Source organism: Anastrepha ludens, chromosome Y, assembly GCF_028408465.1.
Source record: "Anastrepha ludens isolate Willacy chromosome Y, idAnaLude1.1, whole genome shotgun sequence".
Taxonomy (NCBI): Eukaryota; Metazoa; Arthropoda; class Insecta; order Diptera; family Tephritidae; genus Anastrepha; species Anastrepha ludens.
This window is the reverse complement of record NC_071504.1, coordinates 5,829,065-5,852,201: the sequence shown is the minus strand read 5'-3', so window position 1 is coordinate 5,852,201 and position 23,137 is coordinate 5,829,065. Positions and strand designations below refer to the sequence as shown.

The 23,137-nt window shown below is 38.6% G+C and overlaps 3 protein-coding genes across 3 annotated transcripts; 1 reads left to right on the top strand and 2 right to left on the bottom strand.

Annotated features, from left to right (window-relative positions):
- Positions 1-8,744: 8,744 nt before the first annotated feature.
- On the bottom strand, positions 8,745-9,413 carry LOC128870603 (uncharacterized). Its single transcript, XM_054113256.1, has one exon. It carries the CDS (start codon positions 9,411-9,413, stop codon positions 8,745-8,747), a length of 669 nt encoding a protein of 222 aa, XP_053969231.1.
- A 3,762-nt stretch (positions 9,414-13,175) lies between these two features.
- On the bottom strand, positions 13,176-15,617 carry LOC128870602 (uncharacterized). Its single transcript, XM_054113254.1, has one exon. The coding sequence runs from the start codon at positions 15,615-15,617 to the stop codon at positions 13,176-13,178; it is 2,442 nt and encodes an 813-aa protein (XP_053969229.1).
- A 2,292-nt stretch (positions 15,618-17,909) lies between these two features.
- On the top strand, positions 17,910-18,450 carry LOC128870601 (putative nuclease HARBI1). Its single transcript, XM_054113253.1, has 2 exons — positions 17,910-18,263; positions 18,322-18,450. The coding sequence occupies exons 1-2, from the start codon at positions 18,003-18,005 to the stop codon at positions 18,448-18,450; spliced, it is 390 nt and encodes a 129-aa protein (XP_053969228.1). The 5' UTR covers positions 17,910-18,002.
- Positions 18,451-23,137: the final 4,687 nt, after the last annotated feature.

Sequence of the window (23,137 nt, the reverse complement as noted above, 5' to 3'; positions counted from 1 at the left end):
TTACGTTTTTGTTATATCCGGAATTATTTGCAATTCCATTTTTGTAATCAACTCCTCCTTCCGCGTTTGTGTTTTGCTGCATTTTAAACAAATTAAACATTTCTTAAGCACATTATTTTTTCACCGAACCGACGCTGACATGAGTCAAACGAGTCAGGAATTACGGAAAGTAGGTGGTAAAAAAATACCCTACAGGAATGATATAAAAGAATTAACAATTTCCAAGAATAGTTTGCGCAAAGTAACGCAAACTATGACGCTTTCAAACATCATGCACTCATGTATGCGTATGCTGCACGAAATATATTTATATATACATTTTTTATACATATATATTATTTTTATAGAATATGTTCTATTAAGGAGCTTGAAGTGAGTGACATCATCAAAGCAGAACATTGTAACATGCGCTCTCCATAATAATATCTGCCGTTGATATCCAGGCATGCCCGTTATGATGCATACCAGATGGATCAAATTCGAGCAACTGTACTTTAGCACTATTATAAGCATTAAGTATTTATATTACTACGGAAAATTGGTTATATTACACTTCTATCACAAATGAGGAATTACAATTTCACCACACCTGTCTACAACGGTTCTTATATTGTTTGTTTACCTTCTGTTAAGTGCTGACTTTTTGTGAAAGAACGTGGTTTAATATTATATGTAGGAATCATAGCAACCCATGATTGTAAGAATCATAGCAAGCCATGTAGGTACATTATGTTCAACCGTTATTCTTAGTTTTCATATGTATAGTTAGTTGAAATAAAGCAACCGTAGCAAATTCACGTGCGGATATATAAAGGTAACATAACCTTACGTTATATTGATAAAAATGTCCGAAATAAAAATTTTGAAAATAAATAAAAATAATGAAATGTTGGGTATTTCAATTATTTAGAAAGAATAACAAAACAAAGGACATATAATTGGCCCAAAAAAGTAAAATAATGTGGACTAGAAAAAAGAAATGGAACATAACAGAACCAATAACTGTAGACGATATTGATATGCCACTTAATTTATATGTCCTTGAAGGCGAGCTTTTTGTGTTAGGCGAAAAGTGGGTCCGTGATGAACTTAGTATAATATTGGGGACAAAATCTTCATTGGAAATGCTGAGTAGCAGTGACTGCTGGGCTGTTGATGGAACTTTCCATGTTGTTCCTCGCGTTATGAGGCAACTTTTTCCATACATGGCAGAGTACATGGCGAAATCGTGCCTCTCGTTTTTTGCTTGATGAGCACAAAAACGTTGAAGTCATATGCCACTGTTTTTAACGAGTTGCTGACGATTGCAGGTAACCATGAACTAAATTTATGCCCTCAGCGTATAATTTGCGATTTCGAAATGGGCATCATATCGGCAATTAGGCAATGTTTCCCAAATACTGATTTACGCGGCTGTTTGTTCCATTTTGGACAACTAGTATGGCGAAGGGTTCAGAAGGAGAGGTAATTAAAGCCTATTTTATGGTTGTGTATGTATACTAAGTAATAATATGTTCTTTTTATGTATAGATTGGCTCAAAAATATGGACTTCGGTGGAATTCGCACTGCAAGTCCGAATGGTTAAAAGCTTAGCTTTCTTACCGCCAAGCGAAATATCGAATTACTTTCAAACATTACTTAATAACTGCTATGATGAAAGTGTAAAAAATTTACTAGTTTGGTTTGATAAAAATTATATTAATATAAATAATAATAATTCCAAATATTCTCCCGAGTTTTGGTCAGTGCATGACCATAATGCATCGCAAGCAGAAACGTTTCCTAGAACACAAAACAATATTGAAGCGTGGCATCGCCGGCTGAAAGTTATTGTTGGAAGAAGAAACTCGCAATTTTACCATCTTGTGCTAAGTTTGCAAAAGGAACTTATTTTAGCGAAAACTCAAATATCAAGAAAAGAAAATGGAGAAAGAGTTAGAAAAAAAGGAAAATAATTAAGAAAAACAAACAGCTGCGAAGAATTATTAAGAAAAGATTAAGTCACACTACATATTTAAAAAGAATTGCAAAAAATATTGTAATTGGCTAAACTAAAATATTGTTATCGCTTAAACATACCTATATGTATATTTATGAATTAAATGTTTAGTTTGTTACTTCTTGTATGACGAAAATCACAAAACTTGAATAAAGTAGAATTTTTCGCATTAAACATGCAGAGTTTTGAAAAAGCAGAATTTTAGAATACAGAATTTTAAAAAGCAGAATTTTAAAAAAGCAGAATTTTAAAAAGCAGAATGTTTTTGCAATTTACAGAATTTTGTAATACAGAATAATGGCACGCTCCCGTTCTGTATTCGTACATAAAATTCCATTTCCATCTATATTTGCTGACAATGAATTTTCAAATGTTTCTGAGGCGGAAAATCTTTCTTGAGTAAAGCGAAAGGTGTCGCTACTGTCGCTGTTAAACTAGTTGAAGGTATAGTTTTTGAAGAATACGCTGATCCAGTTGATATTAACGGTATTAAATCGGCCCCACCTGCCAATTTACCGACTCCCTCTTTTTCAGTGTTAAAAAGCTCAATTGAAGGTAAGTCTGCTGTTGGATTTGAATAAATGTCTTTAGTACTTTTCGAGTATTTAGTGGCCTTTTTTGATTTTTTCGGAGCCTGCGAATTAAAATTTAGATCGCTTGTTGAATCTTTCGCAGTGTCATTACACACTGGCAAAAATAAGTCCTCCACATGGGGAAAATTTAATGGAGGACTTGTTAACTGATGTTGGTTTTGATTTAACTCTTTGGAAAGTAGTTCACTCGAAGTATTAAACACCGATCGTAGTGGATACTCGACGGAGTCGTCAGAGAGTTCAATTGGGTCATCATTATTTAGTATACGTACAGAAGCAGAAGATGCTGCTAAAGTTTTATTAGGTGATGCATTTTGAGAATATATGTCGCCGACCAAAGATGAGTTTTCAGTTTTTGGTTTAGGAGATTTAATACTATATCTTTCATTTGATTTCTGACCTTCGCGTGGGTTCAGCGACGAATGCATATCAGGTGTGCTCCATTTATCAAAATTCTTTAATATCCTATCACCGATTGCAGATGGTTGCTGAAGTTTAAAAATATTTGGACTATCTCTTTCAAGTTTTGTGATACTGGCTTTAGACTCATGCGACATTAGTTTCATTGATTATGGCACAAAAGGAGGTACATTGCAGTAGCTACGTTCTCCGCTTGGTTGCGACAGAAGGAAATCTAGAGATTTTCTGGTGCTTTCTGACTCTATGGAATGCAAAGTTAAATTCGTTTGATAAATAAAACAATATAAATTCAATTAGAAATTAAAAGGTTGTTTTGTAATAATAACTTGAATTAGTTTGATTGGCAGGAGGCATCTGGGGAGCTGATCGCTTTTTGCTAGTATGCGATTTGTATGTAGGTGCAAGTTTAGCAGCAATTACTTTACCAACTTCTTTATCCGTTTCCATCAAGGTTTCTTAAACGCTTCTAGCGCTTGTAAAACAATATCCATGCGCATCAGTTTCTTATTTATAGTGTTAACTTCTTCCTTTGTTGGAACTCCAGCTTCTTGCTTTAATATGTTTTTTTCAATCGTCGACATATTCAAGGATTGATTTTTCACTTTATTTTTTTTGCGCTCTTTTCGGTATTCTTTGACATTTGTGGACAAATTTCTGGGAACTATGCCTTCTACATGTGGTAAATTTAGAATATTATATTATTTTCTAGTGCAGAGTTCCATTCTGTTAGACATAAAATTCGCAGTTTCTAAATTCCCATGCGGAAATGGATATGCGTATTTGGAAGATTTTAGCCTTTTAATTTTCTTTAACTGCGCCATTTGACTTGAGTTATTAGGTGATACCACCGCTTGTTTCAGCGAATTTTTACTTCCTGGCTTACGACCTCGCTTTTTAGGTTTATTAACTTCGTCAAGCTGCGGTGGTGAATTATTCAATACACAAGGCATCATAACCTCTGAGAAGCTACTACTATTAATATTGCTTGCCAAATCTATAGCACTACCATGATCGCAGTTAATAGGCATGTTTGGAGATTTTTCCAATCCCTCAGGAGAAACCGAATTCGTATCGCCAGACGTCAAGCGATTCAATAATGTTGGAGATGGCGTTATAGTGGTTCCGCAAGGCAAATTGATAAATTGGCTCTCATTCCCACCATAAATCTGGGCCGAAGCCATGCAATTCGTATTTGGAGATAATGGTTTTTGAGGTTTCTGCTTAGAAATTTTCTTAAAGATATTTAGTTTATTTTTATCTAGTTCTGCTGACAATTTCATTCCTGGAAATGCTTTCTTATCATGACCCAGAGACACATTTACAGGTATTTGCACATTATCAAGAACGCCATCATGGATGAGATTGGAAACAGCATCAAAGCGGTTATCTTTCATCAAAGTTTTCGGAAGGGCCACTGATGAGATAAGTGCCAATTCTGGTTTTGATATACAAGTTTGAGCTGTGCAATTTGTAACTAGTGGCGGAGGTAAACATTCTTTCATAGATGGAGTAGCACTGTTGCTTTTAGAAGTCGATAATAAAGGTAAACATAGCTTCTTTTCATCCAGCTTTGCTAAGCCCTCTGGCTTATTTCACTGGACGTTGTTTTTGTGTCTATTCAATAATTTTTTCTGATACTTTGACTGTTTTTTAAGAAACTTTTCCATTTTTAGCCGCTGAAAAATGGCGTCACAATAGTCAGGTGCGGAGTCCATTCCTGTCTTAAGCATTTTTTGTAAGATTTTCTTATTTCTCCGTTAGGTTTTTTCGGAACTATGCATGCCGGCTGAAATCAAGCCAGATTCAGAAGCTTGAAGATCTGGGCGATTAAATTTGGCTGCCAGAGGATTTGACAGGTTTTGTGTATTCTTCTTTTTAGTCTTTTTAAGCAATTTTGATGCAAGTGTCGGCGCTTGTAAGGTATGTTGCGTTAAATGATTTGGCACAGCCTTCTTTGGTGCAGTTGGGTTCACTACCTCGGTTGCTGCAACATTTTTATTAACAAGGGGGTACTTTGTTAGGAATGTGTTGCTATTAGAGACACCGGGAATTGGTGGTTTACCAACATTGATGGGTACTTTTGCAGGCTGGGAGGAAAATATATTTAATATGCAAAAGGAGTAAATGAAGACCTTTTCTATATTACTGGAAAAATATAAATTTATTTATTAGCAGCGAATTGCGCAATTAAATTAGCTAATCCTTCTCCTTGTCTTTTCATCATATCGTTAAGATGAAAATAATTAAACAAAGCAAAAACACCGAAATATTCCACCAAAATAATTTCTATGAAGAAAAACCTTTCACAACAGTATTGATAGCTGATTGTCAGTTTTGCAGGTATCCGCCATATGTAAACGGGTATATTAATTTTGTTGATTTATTGGTAATTAATGCATATGTGAACGTATTTTAAGCTCTCTGGAACCTTTATTTTTAAAAATCACGGTAATCGTTCTTAAGGAGTAAACTCCAGTCGCGTGTCGGAGCTGACACACACACCTCTTTTTTTTAAATAGACTTTTAATACGTTCACATATAAGTAGATGATCTACTTTTTCGTGCTTTACTCCCAATCCGTAATTAAAAATTTCTCTCCAAAATCTGAGATTATAAAATAATCCTGGATAATAACCATACTGTGTTTTTTGTGGAATAGATCATTATTTCTACGAGTGTAAAGAAAAACGTTAAAGTAAAAATTGAATAAAATAGATGCCGGCATAGAAAACAGGTTTGTAGAGATAATTCTAATAAAATGTTTATTAAGTATTATTAACCGTACATTCATTTAACAGAAAAAAGCGTATGTCCATAAAGGTGAGCCCTCTTATTACTTACTATAAAATGTAATATCGAATTTTGAATGCGTATCCAACTGTTTATTATTACCAGCCAATTGCACAATTAAATTAGCTATTCCTTCTCCTTGTAGTTTCTTCATATCGTTAATAATAATTAAACAAACCAAAAGCTCCCAAATATTCCACCAAAATAATTTCTATGAAGAAAAACCTTTCACAACAGTATTGACAGTCAATTGTATTGACAGGATTGTCAATTTTGCAGGTAACCTGCCATATGTGAACGAGTAGATTAATTTTGTGGATTTATTGCTAATTACTGCATACGTGAACGTAATTTTTGTTAGAGAACTACTGCAGTGGTAGAATTATATGAAAGCGATATAGTTTGAATTCATCGAAGAGCGTCTGACGCATTCATAAAAAGCTATAAGTTCTTCCATTTGTGGAACAACATCGAGAAGCACAAATAGGAGGACAAACTCGGCCAAACACCTAACAGAAGTTTACGTGCCAATTATTTATTTATTTTTAATTAAATTTTTAAGTAAAAAATTTCACTTGGCCGTGAATAAATATATGATTTTAGTATTGATCCACTAAGGCCTCTTCTTTTCGCCAAGAGTTAGCAAGTGGCGAATAGATAAGCAATTTGAATTTGTATACATATTGGGTACGCGGGAATAAAGCTACTGTTAGAGCTAGCTAAGCCTTTTTAGTAGCGTTATGTTAAAAGAAAAACAGTCTTTTGCCTTTTTGTTCGACTATTTATTCTCAAATGTTTGTACAAGACTGCCTAACTTATTTGCTGTGTGACATATTTATGCAGAACAACGAAGAACGGATTCCAAGGAATAACAGAAATAAAAAACATGATAATTACATAAATTTCTATAGACCGGCACAACATAGCGATACATAAGAAAAATATGTATGTGCACACATCTGTATGTACGTACATATGTGCTTGCAAGCTACTGTTTATTTGCGGGTGCATTAGGGCAGATCATCCGCGGATCCGAACATCCTCCCCCCCGTTGAAAGATCACGGCTTTCAACAGAATCCTTTACCGGGAGAACACACAGTTTGTTTACGGCTCGACGCTTTATGCCACTAGATGTTCGCAAAAGTGCCACTCGTACGACACCATCTGCTCCAGGGATAACTTCAATTACTCGTGCTAGAGGCCACTTCAAGGGCGGTGAATTTTCTTCCTTTATGCACACGACATCCATGACTTGAATATTGGCTTGAGGCGTAAGCCATTTTGAGCGTTGCTGGAGAAGAGTGAGATACTCTTGAGTCCACCGCCTCCAAAAGACTTGTTGTATATATGTTACACGTTGCCATCGATCAAGTCGCGAGTAATTTAGCGCCGTGAGATCCGGTTCAGGAAGAGCTGTCAGAGGACCACCAATCAAAAAATGCCCTGGTGTTAGGACAGCCAAATCCTCTGGATTTTCTGAAAGAGGGGTAAGAGGACACGAATTAATCACAGCGGAGATTTCACATACCAATGTACGCAATTCATCAAACCCAAGAATTGATGAGCTAGCGGAACGATAGAAATGTTGCTTGGCTGTCTTTACGGCTGCTTCCCACAAACCGCCAAAGTGCGGGGAGCGAGGGGGAATGAAGCGCCAATCGAAACCATTACTGAGGCAAAAGTTGTGAAGTTTGCTGCGGTGTTTTTCACTGAGAACTAAGTCTCGTAGTTCCTTTAGCTCGATCTTAGCGCCTACAAAATTCATTGCATTGTCAGACCAGATACATCTTGGTATTCCACGCGTGGCTATAAATCTTTTTAATGCGTCAATAAATGCACCCGTTGAAAGGTCTCTTACCAACTCCATCCAAACAGCTTTTGTACCGAAGCATATGAACACGCTAACATAACATTTTTGTGGCGATTTGTTGCGCACTTCAGGCTTGTAATAAAACGGGTCGCAGTAATCCACACCGGTGACTATAAAGGGCCGCGAAGCCTGAATGCGTTCCTTGGGCAGATCAGCCATTATGTGCTCGACGAGTCTCGGTCTTGATTTGAGGCAGATAATGCATTTTTGTAGAACGCGAGCTGTTGTTTTCCTGCCACCTATTGGCCAAAATTGCATACGAATAAAGGCGAGTAAAGCTTGAGGACCTGCATGGTGATGCTTACGATGAAAATACGTGATTATTGCGTACGTCAGTGGAAATAAAAACTAGGTTTTTTAACACTTTATAATTTATATTTTAATTTAATGCGTGGCCGTGTTTACAAAAAGTTGAACTGCTAATAACAATTCGCGAATATTTGCACATATATATATATGTGCATATGTAACTGCATTAGACTAGCGAAAGGAGAAGTAAAGTTATGTATACATATGTTATGCTAAGTAAATGCCTGCGTATACTTTGTATGTTTGTATGTTATGTCGTTAAGCGAAAAAGAATATTATGAGGAATGTATAAAAACTGATAAATAATATAACATGACATTTTAAGGTGACCAGCTAACATAACATTTTAAGGTGACCAGCTTATATAAATTATAAATATTGGCTATAGTTAAGAAGTTAGTTTGTAGGTTGTGGAACGGGATTAGCTGCTGCTCCGAACATCCTCCCCCCGTTGAAAGGTCAGGGCTTTCAACAGAAGCATTTACAGGAAGGACGCACAGCTTATTGATAGCTCTACGTGTAATGCCAGTAGGTGTACGCAAGACGGCTACTCGTGCAACATCGTCAGTTCCAGTGATGAGTTCGACTACCCGTGCCAAAGGCCATTTTAGTGGAGCCGTGTTTTCCTCTTTGATGCACACAATGTCGTTGACCTGGATGCTAGGCTGAGGCGTCCGCCATTTAACTCGCTGCTGTAGAATAGTCAGATATTCTTGACTCCAACGCTTCCAGAAAATTTGTTGAATGTAGGATACGCGTTGTCATTGATTGAGCCGGTTATAATTCAGTGACGTAAGATTAGGTTCAGGAAAAGCGGTTGGTGGGCCACCAATCAAAAAGTGACCTGGCGTAAGCACATCAAGATCTTCTGGATTCTCTGAAAGTGGAACAAGAGGTCGCGAATTTATTATAGCTGTTATTTGACATACCAAAGTACGCAATTCGTCAAATCCAAGAATTGAGGACCCAACTGAACGATATAGATGCTGCTTGGCTGTTTTAACCGCTGCCTCCCATAGGCCCCCAAAATGCGGCGAACGAGGCGGTATGAAGCGCCAATCAAATCCATTGCTAATGCAGTAGTTATTAACTGCGCTACGATGATTTTCATTGAGGACTAAATTTCGTAAGTCGTTTAACTCGTTTCTAGCGCCCACAAAGTTTGTGGCGTTGTCTGACCAGGTGCATCTAGGTATGCCGCGCGTAGCGACGAAGCGTTTGAGAGCGCCTAAAAAGGCATCAGTAGAAAGATCTTTTACTAGTTCTATCCAAATTGCCTTTGTTGAAAAGCAGATGAAGACACTCAGGTAACATTTTTGTGGAGATTTGTTGCGAATTTCAGACTTATAATAAAATGGGCCACAATAATCTACCCCAGTTATCATAAAAGCGCGTGTAGTCTGAATGCGCTCTTTAGGTAAGTCAGCCATGATATGCTCGAGAAGACGCGGTTCTGATCTACAACATATGATACACCTTCGTATGGCTCGCGCAGTAGTTTTCCTTCCTCCTATGGGCCAAAACTGCATGCGAAGAGAAGCAAGCAAAGACTGCGGACCTGCATGGTGGTAATTACTTACGGTGATAATGTGTTATTATGGCGAATGTCAGTGGGTGATCCCTTGGAAGGATGCATGGATGACGTGCTTCAAAGCTGAGCGTTGAATGTCTTAGTCTGCCACCTTCACGAATAAGGCCAAAATCATCTAAAAATGGTGACAGCGAAGCGATGGGGCTTGAGGCGTGAACAAACTTATTGTTTTTCAAAGCCACATACTCGGACCACAACTGCGCCCTTTGAACGATGCGAATCAACAATTGAGTACCGCGATGAATATCCTCAAACGTGAGTTGCGAAGTTCTTGGAGAGATTCTGCTTGTTATAAACTTGTTTACATATCCAAAAATACGTTGCATCTTGCCAAACGAATTTATGTACTTAAAGGATAGTGTTAAGTCGGTTCGATCATTTGACAAGAGCAACACCCTTTGTCGAAGTTCTATAATTTTAGTTTTAGGTGCGCAAAATTGGGGCCAATTGTTGTCAACTTCTCACAAGAACGAAGGCCCGTGCATCCAAAGTGGAGATTGTGAAAGTGTCGTTGGTGAGGCTCCCTTCGACAAAATGTCAGCAGGGTTTATTTCTGTAGGAATGTAATGCCATTGCATACCCTCTGTAAGTTGCTGTATCGCGCTTACCCGGTTAGCAACAAACACATTAAATTTAGATGGCTCTTCACGCAGCCATGAAAGCACAATTGATGAATCCGACCAACAGTGAAAGCGGCCGGCGAAAAGTTCCATTTTGAATATCCCATTTACTAATTCCGCAAGCAAGGCAGCAGCGCAGAGTTCCAGTTTGGGTATCGTAAGTATCTTCAATGGAGCGACGCGAGCTTTGGAACACAGTAGATGCACTTGCGCGCGTTCATCCATTATCGAACGAATGTAGATACAGGCACCGTACGCTTCGATACTTGCATCACAAAATGCATGAATTTCGACGGTGGCTCCAGGCTGCAGTACATACCGAGGGAATGATAAATGCTGCACTTCGACGAACTCGTTGCGAAATGTAGACCAAGCAGTGTTCAGTGAGTGCGGTAAGCTTTCATCCCACTCCAGCTTGTCCCTCCACATGCGCTGTAAAAGAATTTTTCCTCTGGTCAAAGTGGGGCCAATGAGTCCAAGCGGATCATAACAACGAGCTAACGTAGATAACGCCGATCGCTTGGAGTTTTTGCAAAATTCAGGTTGCGACGTAAACGAAAATAGCAGATTGTCATCAAACGGCTTCCAGATCAAACCCAATGCCTTGGTGATGTCGCTGCCGTCATTAAACTTAAGCAAGTCTTGTTTATCAGCATCAGGAATATTACGAAGAACATCTGGACTATTGGAACACCATTTCCTTAGCTGGAAGTTACCTCGAGCGAGAATATTCGTTGTTTGTCGTTTGATTTCTTCTACTTCTTCCAAAGTATCGCCACCACTTATCAAGTCGTCCACGTAAAAGTCTCGAATGATGGTTTGCGAACCAAGTGGATAAACTGAGGATTCATCCGACGCAAGTTGGTGCATTGAACGAATCGCTAGGAATGCTGCAGATTTAGTTCCATATGTTACAGTGTCTAATTTATATATATTTAAGTCATCTTCAGGAGAATCACGCCACAATATACACTGGAGCATGCTATCCGGTGGGTAGATCCGGACGCATCTATACATTTGGCAGATGTCTCCAGTGAGTGCAATCGGAAACGTACGAAAACGAATTAAAATATTGAAAAGTTTGGGCTGAATTGGTGGTCCAGTCATGAGTAAATCATTAAGTGATAAACCCGAGGTTGTAGCTGCAGAACCGTCAAAAACAACTCTTCATTTTGTTGTAGTACTTTCGTCTTTAATGACGCAATGATGCGGCAGAAAATATTTGCACTCATGGATAGCAGAGTTTGGAACTAACGACATGTGATTGAGGTCACGATACTCTTTCATGAATGCACAATATTTTGCCTTGAGCTCAGGATTACGTACGAGTTTTCTTTCTAGGTTTTGAAATCGGCGACGAGCTTGTGAGTACGACTCACCTAACGAATCTAAATTTAGCTTTGTTGGCAGGCGAACCGAATATGCGCCTGAGGCTAAACGAATGAAATTTTGCTTGAAATGCAACTCACAGTCAAGCTCCTCTTTAGAATTTTTAGAAATCGGTTCAACGACATGATCGATCTCCCAAAACTGCCGGACTAAATCATCCAGCCGATCATCAATACTGATATCTCTAGTTGAGCTGTGACTTGCTACGAATGTTGAAAGTTTGGGGGCTTGTTGCTTACCGCCAGACAGAACCCAGCCAAAGCGAGTTTTTTGAAGTAATGGTATTTCAGGTGCTAATTGAATCTGTCCTACGCAAAGTAGCTCATAGAAAAGTCCTGCTCCGATGAGCAGATCAATACGCTGGGGCACGTTAAAACCAGGATCAGCTAGTTGAATGTTTGAGGGTATGTTCCAATTAGCGATGTTTATTGAAGCGACTGGTTGACTATCGGTAATTGTTATCAGCGGCTTCCATTTGCTACCCATATTGTACAAACACATCCTAGGGTTACCCGGGTCCACGTTTTGGATTATATCTCGAGACCCTAGTCACGGAACGGTATGAAAAATACTCTATACTATAGAAATCATCAACAGCTCCCATTTGCTACCCATATTGTACGAATACATCCTTAAGTTATCGGGGTCCACATTTTGGGCGATATCTCGAGACCCTAGTCACGGAGCGGCATCAAAAATACTCTATACTATAGAATCATCAACAGCTTCCATTTGCTACCCATATTGTACAAACACATCCTAGGGTTACCTGGGTTCACGTTTTGGCCTATTTCCCGAGACCCTGGTATCCGATTCTTAAAATTTTAAAACACAAACCATCTACTGAATAGTCCAAACAAAGCCTAAAAATTTGGTTTGGATAGATGAGCCCGTTCTTGAGTTATAAGATTACCAAGGAAATGTAACTTCTTTTTATATATATAGATAGATTTAATGCGTGGCCGTGTTTACAAAAAGTGGAACTGCTAATAACAATTCGCGAATATTTGCACATATATATATATGTGCATATGTGACTGCATTAGACTAGCGAAAGGAGAAGTAAAGTTATGTATACATATGTTATGCTAAGTAAATGCCTGCGTATACTTTGTATGTCGTTAAGCGAAAAAGAATATTGTGAGGAATGTATAAAAACTGATAAATAATATAACATGACATTTTAAGGTGACCAGCTTATATAAATTATAAATATTGGCTATAGTAAGAAGTTAGTTTGTAGGTTGTGGAACGGGATTAGCTGCTGCTCCGAACACCGAAGTCATCAAGGAATGGCGATAACGAGGCAATGCTGCTCGAATTAAAGACGCATTTATTGCTTGCAATACAGTGTACTCCGGCCACAATTGCGCTCTTTGTACTATGCGAATAAGAAGTTGAGTTCCCTGATGAATGTCTTCAGCCTTAAGTTGCGATGACCTTGGCTATTTTTTAATGTTAATAAATTTGCTGACATACCCAAAAATTCGCTGCATTGTTCCGAATGAGTTAATGTATTTGAATTAAAAGGAAATGTCTATATGATTATTTGCAGAAAGCAAAACCCTTTGTCGAATTTCGGGAAGTTTTGGTTATGGTGAGCACATGCGTGGCCAGTTGTCCTCCGCTTCTAGTAAAAAGGGTGGGCCGTGCATCCAAAGTTTCGATCCTAGAAGTTCCCGGGGTGTAGCTCCCTTCGATAAAATGTCAGCCGGGTTCATTGCTGTAGGAACGTAGTGCCATTGCATGCCCTCTGTCAGTTGATGTATGGTGGAAACCCGATTGGCGACAAAAACGTTAAACCTTGACGGTTCTTCTCGCAGCCACGAAAGGACAGTGGAGGAATCCATTAGCTGTGCGAGCAATGTTGCTGCACAGAGTTCCAGTTTGGGTATGGTGACGGTCTTTAGTGGAGAGACACGGGCCTTTGAACATAATAGGTGAACTTGTATGTTGTTGTCCTTGGTTGATCGCGTGTAAACACACACTTCAAGGCTTGCATCGCAAAATGCATGGATTTCTCTAATAGCTTCAGGCTGAAAAACGTAACGAGGAAATGATAGATACTGCATGTCTGCAAATCCAGTGCAAAAAGCAGACCAAGCAGTGTCTAATGATTGTGGCAGACTCTCATCCCACTCGAGCTTATCTCTCCACATTCGTTGCAGAAGAATCTTCGCCTTGGTCAGTGTGGGCCCCATTAGTCCAAGGGGATCGTAACATCGAGCTAGTGTAGACAAAGCAGAGCGTTTGGAGTTTTTTCCGAATTCTCTTTGTGGTACAAATGAAAATAGCAATTTGTCCTTGTGCGGGTCCCAGACAAGCCCCAGTGCTTTGGTGATGTCACTGCCATCGTCAAACTTAAGAAACTTTTCCTTGTCTACGTCAGGAATATCACGAAGGATCTCAGGACTATTAGAGCACCATTTGCGTAACTTGAAGCTTCCTCGGGTAAGAAGGCTAGTTGTTTGCAGTTTAATGTTGAGTACTTCTGCCATTGAATCGCCCCCAGTTATCAGGTCATCTACATAGAAGTCCCGAAGTACCGCTTCTGCTCCAATGGGATAAGTCGCGGATTCGTCTGCTGCGAGTTGGTGCATGGCTCGGATGGCTAGAAACGCTGCAGGCTTAGTTCCATACGTCACCGTGTCGAGCTTATAGATGCGAAAGTCTTCTTGTGGAGATTCTCGCCACAAAATACATTGGAGCATGTTGTCCGGTGGAGTGACGCGAACACACCTATACATCTTACAGATGTCTGCAGTAAGTGCTATAGGAAAAGTACGAAATCTAATGAGAATATGAAAAAGCTTCGGTTGAATAGTTGGGCCTGCCATGAAAAGGTCATTTAACGAAAAACCTGAGGTAGTGGTTGCAGATCCATCAAAAACCACCCTCAATTTTGTTGTACTACGGTCATCCTTGATAACGCAATGATGTGGCAGGAAGTACTTGCATTGTTGTACAACCTCGTTGGAAACCAGCGACATGTGGTTGAGTTCCAGATATTCCTTAATAAACTTACTGTATTCTGCCTTTAGATCAGGGTTACGGGCGAATTTTCGTTCCAGACCTTGAAAGCGTTGACGAGCTTGTAAATAGGAGTCTCCTAGGGCATCCATGCTGCGTTTTATGGGCAGACCAACAGAGTATTCACCTGATGGCAATCGAAAATAATTTCCCTGGAAGTGGGCTTCGCAGTTAAGATCTTCTTGGGAGGCCTTAGAGATCGGTTCGAAAATGTGCTCGATCTCCCAAAACCGACGTACTAAATAGTCCAGCCGAGTGCTGGGAATGAGACCACTGGAGGATTTCTGCCTCACGACGAATGATGACAGGTTTGGAGTTTGTTGCCCACCTCCAGATAGCATCCATCCGAGACGAGTTTTCTGAAGTAGTGGTAAACCAGATCCTAAGCGTATCTGACCCACACAAAGTAGATCGAAGAACAGTCCTGCTCCGATGAGCAGATCAATACGCTGTGGTAAGTTGAACCCAGGATCGGCTAGTGGTATATTCGATGGAACATTCCACTCGTTGGTGCTCACGGAGCAGCCAGGCTGATTGTCGGTGATGGTTTTCACAACAAGGGCAGTGATGCTTGTTGAAAAATCTGAAATCCGCGACTTAAGTACGAGATCGAGTGAGTAACCTTCCGTTGGGAAGTTGGCATCTCCAATTCCAGAGACTGTAGCAGAAGCTTTTGTTTTGAATAGCTGAAGTTGATTTGCGAAGCGAGTTGTGACGAAGTGCAACTGGGAACCAGAATCTAAAAGAGCGCGACAGGACACGAAGATTCCAGCACGATTTTTTACAAGAATGACGGCAGTAGCTAGGAGCACAGCATCAGAAGGAGACACGGGGGCATTAAGCGAAGCAGATATCGATGCAGTCATAGCACTGCATCGAATTGTGGCCACCGATGAAGCATCGGCTTGACTATTGGTTAACGAAGCAGTTGAGCGGTTAAAATGCAGGAGCGTGTGGTGTTTCGACTGGCAGGTGCGGCACGATCCGGATTTGCAGTCCCGCATTTGATGGCCAGTCTTGAGGCAGTTAAGACAAAGTGCAAGCTTCTTAACTTCCCCCAGGCGCGAGTTCGGATCTAAATTTGCGAAAAGTTGACAACTATAAATTGCATTCTCGGGTGATCCACAAAATACACAAACACGTGTTGAGCCCTTGGAGGCGACAAACGTTTTCCTTTAACTAATACTGTCGTTTTTGCTATGCCTTAACGCCTGACCAGTCTGTGCTTGAACAGCATACTCAACATTCTCAAGCATTCGGCAGCGCCTTTCCAAGAATGCAGTCAATTGATCCCAGGATGGCAGCTCGCTGATCGAAGAGGTTTCCTCCTATTTGGCCTGCGTCGTTTTGTCAAGTTTTTGGAGAATCATTTGAACGATGATGCAGTCTGCAATTTTCTCGTTAGATGCGAGCGACTGTAATGCACGAATGTGTGAAGTGACCTTGTCTGTCAGCTTTCGGAGCATGCTTACGTTTGCATCCACCTTGCTCAGCCCAAATATCTCCCTGACGTGTGCCTGAAATATAAGACGTTTATTATCGAAACGCTTCTGTAACAGTTCTAAAGCAGTTTCATAATTATCATTGCTTATTTCCAGTGAGCGCACGGTGTCGAGGGCAGCGCCACTCAAACAGGAACACAAATGTTGTAGTTTGTCGATGTTTGTGAGGTCGCTGTCCTTGTCGATAATTGACGTGAACATCGAATAGAAATTTGTCCACTCAGTGTAGGCCCCACAAAATTTAGGCAGCGTTAGTAATGGTAGACGTGAACTATTGGCGTTCACGACGATTGATTGGGCTTCACTGGAGTTCATCCTGAACGTGGAGCAATGTTGAGAGGTACTACGTTTACCTATCTCGCGTTGCAAGCTAGCCCTAAGGTTGATTAGAGCAGCATCGAAGTGGCTTGGCAAATCGCTGGCTATGGAATCAAAATCTAATTCCTCTAAGCTTGTATGCGCGACAGAAAAGTTGGATTTCAATTCGACCAGAGATTCTAGCGTTGCCGATATACTGTACTCGTCCATACTGTGCAGCTTGTCTGAGTCCAACTCTTTGATTAAGCGCTCCAATCTGTTGAAAATAGCCTTGGTTTTCAGTCTCAGAAAGGCTGCTCGATCTATATCTTCCCCTTGCCTGACGAAGGTTTAGATGTTGGCAAACGAGAGTCGAAATTATATCAGTGCGCAGCAGGCACAACTGTACGTTTTTAATAACGGATTTAAAATACCGGAAAATCGCGTTATATTATCACGCCGGGGTCACCAATGTTGGAGCTAGCTAAGCCTTTTTAGTAGCGTTATGTTAAAAGAAAAACGAATCTTTTGCCTTTTTGTTCGACTATTTATTCTCAAATGTTTGTACAAGACTGCCTAACTTACTTGCTGTGTGACATATTTATGCAGAACAACGAAGAACGGATTCCAAGGAATAACAGAAATAAAAAACATGATAATTACATAAATTTCTATAGACCGGCACAACATAGCGATACATAAGAAAAATATGTATGTGCACACATCTGTATGTACGTACATATGTGCTTGCAAGCTACTGTTTATTTGCGGGTGCACTAGGGCAGATCATCCGCGGGTCCGAACAGCTACCTTAAATTACATGTCTTTGTAAGGCAGTGAGTTATACTAATTTAATGAGGTATGACCATACTCGCTAACGGCGAATCATGCCCGATAACTTTGTTTCGCATGCAAACTTTTCGTTAAGTTAATCGAGCTAGAGATAGCGATCGAGAAATTGGCGAATAACATAATGATCAGTGGTGCGATTCACTAACACATTTTATCGATATTCGCTTTGTTATCTTTCCTTAACCACAATTTTTACGATTTTGCTATTCAGTAACCCATTTCATTACGAAAATCGACAAGACAAAATCAGCTGTTTGGTTAACCTGTCGATTATCGCGAACTAAACGACAATAATTTTCGTGTTGTTAAATCAAACGATAAAGAAGAATTAGTGATTTTAATCAAAACTGTGAAAAAAAAACTTATTTAAAAAGCGTAAGTATGGCGTTTGAGTATTTGGCTTACGATTTATCGCGTGGAGAGGAGGAAGTGAGCCCTCAAATAGTTGATCGAAGTTTGCTCCGGCATGTGGACAATCCTTTCGATTTGGATGCAGGGGAGTTCCAGAAGTTATTCCGTTTAACTCCAGACTTGACTGAGGACGTAGTTTCGCAGCTTGACAGCCATCTTAGAGGTTCCAGAATAACAGCGATTTCTACTGAAAAACAGGTAAATTTGGTAACATTCAAGCTAATTCAGTTCTAAATTCTGCCTTTATACAAGTAGGTTCTAGCTGCACTGCGATTTTTTGCAACCGGGTGTTATCAACGACCCGTAGGTGAGCAATGGGGAATATCTATGAGCCAGTCGTCCGTTAGCCGTAGCATTCATCGGGTAACAGCTGCAATCAACAGCTCCATGTTTTGCGCAAAGGTGAGATTTCCCATGACCCAAGTGGAGCGGCAAGCGGCAAAAGAAATTTTTGCTTCAGCAACCTCCCCGTTTGTGGGAGGTACCATTGGAGCTATCGATTGCACGCACGTGTCAATTTTGGCCCCGAAACGTCATGAAGAAGCGTATGTCAACCACCACGGCTACCATTCGCTTAATGTCCAAATGGTAACAACATAATTTGTAAAGTATTCAAGAATCAAGATTCCCTTTTAATGTTTTACAGATATGTGATCCTACACTTAAAATTTTAAACGTAAATGCCAAATTTCCGGGAGCACGGCACGATTCATACATTTGGAGTTCCTCTGCGGTGCGAATGGTTATGCAACGGAATACCTTTTTAGGGGAATGATTAACATCTCTCTACTTTTAAGTAATAACACAATATTTTCTTACCGTTTGCCATTGATTCACCGTCTTCACTGCTCCACCCAGACTATTTAATTTTGCTGCTAGCTCGCTCCACTTTTTGTCGCACTCGTACTTACCATGGAGGCTGTGGAACCTAGATCCTGCTAGACCCGGGACTTCCATTAGGTAGTCAAGCAGGCGATTTAGCTGCTCGGATGTGGCACGGCTTCTTTTGGTAGCTGTCGATGTCATCCTAAAGCAATATACAAAAATTATTAATAAAACAATAAATTGAAATAAACAGTTATTTTATTGTACTTACTTTGTACATATATTATTGTTAAAAAACACTCACAATTGCATTTAACAGTTTGGCGTCTATGTTTTTTTGTTTCTCTTCTTCATGTTATTCGCTCATTCTGACATTTAATTTGACAAAGATGCCACTCTCTATCAGTTTGAATAAATAGAAGAAAACAGCTGTTCAGTGTTAGTTAACATAAGTTAGTGAATAGCACAATCGACAGTGCAATCGACAAATACTGAAGAGAAAAATAACAATTGTCGAATCGATAAGAGTTAGTGAATCGCACTACAGGAACGGTTAATTTTTCAACAGCTAAGTAATTGATGTGTGAAAATTAAAAAAAATACTCACTTAAGAAATAATATTTAACGTATGTTTTTAATTATTAAAACAAAATACTTTTGCAAAATTTTCTAAATATATCTTTATTATTAGACTCGTTTTTTACGTTGCAGAAAAGCTGAAAATATAACTATTTCCATACATTTGTTGAGGAACCACTAAGTGTGATGTCTTTTGGTTGATAAAGGTATTAATAGGATGTTAAAGGAAAATATCAAAAGAAGATATAACCGATCCGGATGGAAAATATTTTTATATTGTGTCATTAACATCCATCCGGCAACTTAAATTTAGTTACACTTTACAATATAAGCAATCACAATGTACAAAATTGAAAGTTAGTTCATGCCGCACTTGAAAATGTGAAATAAAACAATATTGGTTCAGCAAGTGAGGGTTGTTCCGTCATTTTGTTTATAAAAATAAAACTATGCAATTTGGTTTATAAACGAATTTATATTAAATTTATTTATTTAAACTAAACGTGCGGAAGGTAAAGCAAATACAAAAAATACGTACATAGTTTTTCTTAAAAGCTTTTCTAGTGTGAGCATAGAATGCAATGCGTAAAGGCCTTTGTTTTTGTTTCGATAGTGAAATTACTAGCGGCCATGATAACGGTTAATGGGAGAAATGTTTTTGAGAGATGATGATCCACAAATGGAGGGACCTACAGTTTGAAGCCGACTTCGAACGGCAGATAGTTTTATTTTTTCTTCATTTTGGTGTTTCGCCGAGATTCGAACATATGTTTTCTCTGAATTCTAAATGGTAGTCACGCATCAACCCATTCTGTTACAGCGGCCGCCGGTTACTGACTACATACTACAAAAATATCGTTTTCCAAATCTAAATTACAATTTAATTGAGCAGATATAGCAAAATATAGTTTCGATAATGTAAAACCTAATACGAGAGAATTCGACATCTGATTGAGGCCATGCAGAGTGCGAGCTGTAGGAACATTGCAGGTATAATTGGTTCTGAACCTATTCAAATATAATGGATATTTATTGCCTAAAGACCTGGTAGGGAGCGAGAAATTCTATCGTTTCTAAAAGAGAGGAACATTCAATTTCTTAATTGATCTAATCTCTAATTGTTTTGGATTAATTAGAAATAGGCGGGATTTGTATGGTGGGGCAGGGTCAGAGAAATTCAGGGAAGAGAGAGCATACTTTTGTACTCGTTTAAGTCTGTCTGTAGATAATTGGTGGAAAGGTCACCAAATAAAAACGGTATGTTTCAATGTAGATCGAACAAATGAACTAAATAGCAACTTCTACCTATATACTCATCAAGTTGGTCTCCCTGCTGCGGGGAAGAGGCTTAAATGGTTTTACGTTTTAGACCCATTTCGTAGGGACTAACTCTCCACGAACTAATAATGAAGTTCACCATGCGGAGATTATACTTTCTCACATGTAGCGGCTAAACAAGGATTTGTCCACACGAGGTAACCCACTTTGTTCTTTTTATAGAATACATATGTTCTTATTAATGAGCTTGAAGTGAGTGGCATCATCAAAGCAGAACATTGTAACATGCGTTACATGCCGTTGATATCCAGGCATGCCCGTTATGATGCATACCAGATGGATCAAATTCGCGCAACTGTACTTTAGCACTATTATAAGCATTAAGTATTTTTATTACTACCGAAAATTGCTTATATTACACTTCCGATATGCTTGCTTATATTATATCCTCCGATGGAGGATCTATCACTGATACACTTGATCTTAGCCATAAGCTGATACACTTTGATCTTAGCCATAAGGCCAAGAAGCTTAGCTCCAGTATGGCCAGATTACCATTTTCGTAACTTGATTTAGCATTTTTTTTTTTTTGTTATTTTTATTATTTTTTGTCTCGGAGTTTTAGTTCTTTCTTCATGACATTTTTCTAGCTGTTCTAATTAAAATGTCATGTTTATAATTTTGTAAAATATAAATTTTTTAATAATTATTTAAATAATTCTCTCAGTTTTATTTAGCTTTACTTTTTTTTAACATCTGGTGGAATTGCCCACGATTGCCGGTGTTGTTGGTGTTCTTCTGCTTTCGGCAGTCAAATCTCTCTCTCGCTACTGCAGAGTTACCTAGCTTTGGATATAAAAACGCACTAAATGCCCATTTAAAGAAAATAAAACACGAAATTTTTATTGTGTTACTTAAAGAACTTTGTATGCGTGACAAATTGCCTGTAGAATGTGCGTGTTTTTTTAAATAAATGTGTTATGCTTATGTACAATTTAATTTATGAGTTTTTTTTGTTAAGAACGACTTTACTCTTATTAAGGGAACGACTTTTTTGCTATATTTGAAGTTATGTAACTAGATAAGTTACTCTTTTTGTAAAAATGTCAGTATGGTTTCTTTAGTATTTTCTGGTATTTCGTTGCTTATTTTTACTATGAATACACCTCTTGATGCTCTATGTCTCACTAAGGATTGATGACGGGGAGAAACGATTACACCTCTATGGTTTTAATTCGTATTCAATAAATTCAAAGGCTTTTTAAAATGTGTAAAAAGGTTTTCAATCTTAAGAAGAGTTGAGAGAGGGGCATTTAATATTTTTGCATAGTCTTAAATGGAGTCAATAATTAAATTTGCACTTTCAAATTATCAAATTTTATAAGAGTAAAAAAATTTTCATTAGTACTAAAATCTTCTCAGAGTGACCTTTTTTAAACTTCTTTTGTATAATAATACAGTTTTTTTTAACCTAAAGTTTCGCTAGCCTTAAATTAAAAACAAAAAGAAACAAACACCAAACTTAAAAATTGTCGCATTTTCGGTATAAAAAAGCACTAAATTTATTGCGAAGAGCAAATGGTTCGCAATACTGCACAACTCAGCAAACGTGACGTCACGTACGCTCTGATGGGCGCAATCTTCTTTCTATCATTCTTGGATACATAAGAAAAATATGTATGTGCACACATCTGTATGTATGTACATATGCGCTTGCATGCTACTGTTTATTTGCAGGTGCATTAGGGCAGATCATCCGCGGCTCCGAACAAGCGTATTTATAAGTTCTCTTGGAGTTAGAATTCGAAAAGACGTATCTACCGCCATCTAAAAGTTCAAGAATTTGGACTGGTCCTTTAATTTGTTTAACTAAATTGTATTTCTCATAATTTCTTTACAAATTCTCATTTAAACACTTTACACTTTAATTTGCACTATTACTCTTGTGGTACTTGTGAAGCAACGGAAAAATGCTCAAACAAATGACATTTTTACACAAGAGGAGAATATGAGCCAATGTGGGTATTGATGCAGTATCGTATTGATATGCAACTTACATTACAAAAATGTGTGTATGTATATATATATGCATGCTTGTTTGGACAATACTAAATGTTGATTTCATTTATTTAATCAGTTATAATGCTTTAAACCAATGGCAGGTAAGGTTCATTTGTAATTGCGCTTTGTAAAAATTCGTTGCAAATATTACTTTTATATGTAAGATTTTACCTTGTTATGCAAAGAAAAAATAGTAGCCATCGAAAGCAAAGCAGCACGGCAGCAGGGAACCACTTGATTTTTTTACATTGGATTGTTGTTATTAGCTTTTTTTTTAATCAGTAAGGAAAACTTTCTGCTTGTGGTTTTCCCGTCGGACTGACTGATTTATCGTGCCGTTGAAAAATGCTATAGCTGTTTCAATTTCGACACTTGCTTTTAAAGGTACTTTCAAAGTTGCCCAATGTAATTTCATCAGCTACGTCTTTCGGTCTGTGGTATGAGTATACAGTGATCGATTTATCATTTCCTGTAGTAAACTTTGAGTTGTCAATATGATTGGCGAGTGGTTAAAAGAAAGTTCAAGGCAAGGTATAAAACGTTTAGCAAATGGGATATTTGTTTACTGTCTGAGGGTCAGACAGTAGATACTTTTGAATAGACAGCCTTCTGCTCTTACACATATGCTGTTGATAAGTGGGTTTCCTTTGGTAATTGTTTATCTGGAACACTATGTCAAATTTTTTGCGGTATAATCTCCGCCGGGAATGAATATGCTT

Bases quoted from the DNA above. Each gene is read 5' to 3' on its own strand.
- LOC128870603 (XM_054113256.1), bottom strand. From the start codon at position 9,413: ATGGCTGACTTACCTAAAGAGCGCATTCAGACTACACGCGCTTTTATG.
- LOC128870602 (XM_054113254.1), bottom strand. From the start codon at position 15,617: ATGCGGGACTGCAAATCCGGATCGTGCCGCACCTGCCAGTCGAAACAC.
- LOC128870601 (XM_054113253.1), top strand. From the start codon at position 18,003: ATGAGCCAGTCGTCCGTTAGCCGTAGCATTCATCGGGTAACAGCTGCA. The intron at 18,264-18,321 runs GTAACAACATAA...AATGTTTTACAG, and splicing joins ATTCGCTTAATGTCCAAATG to ATATGTGATCCTACACTTAA.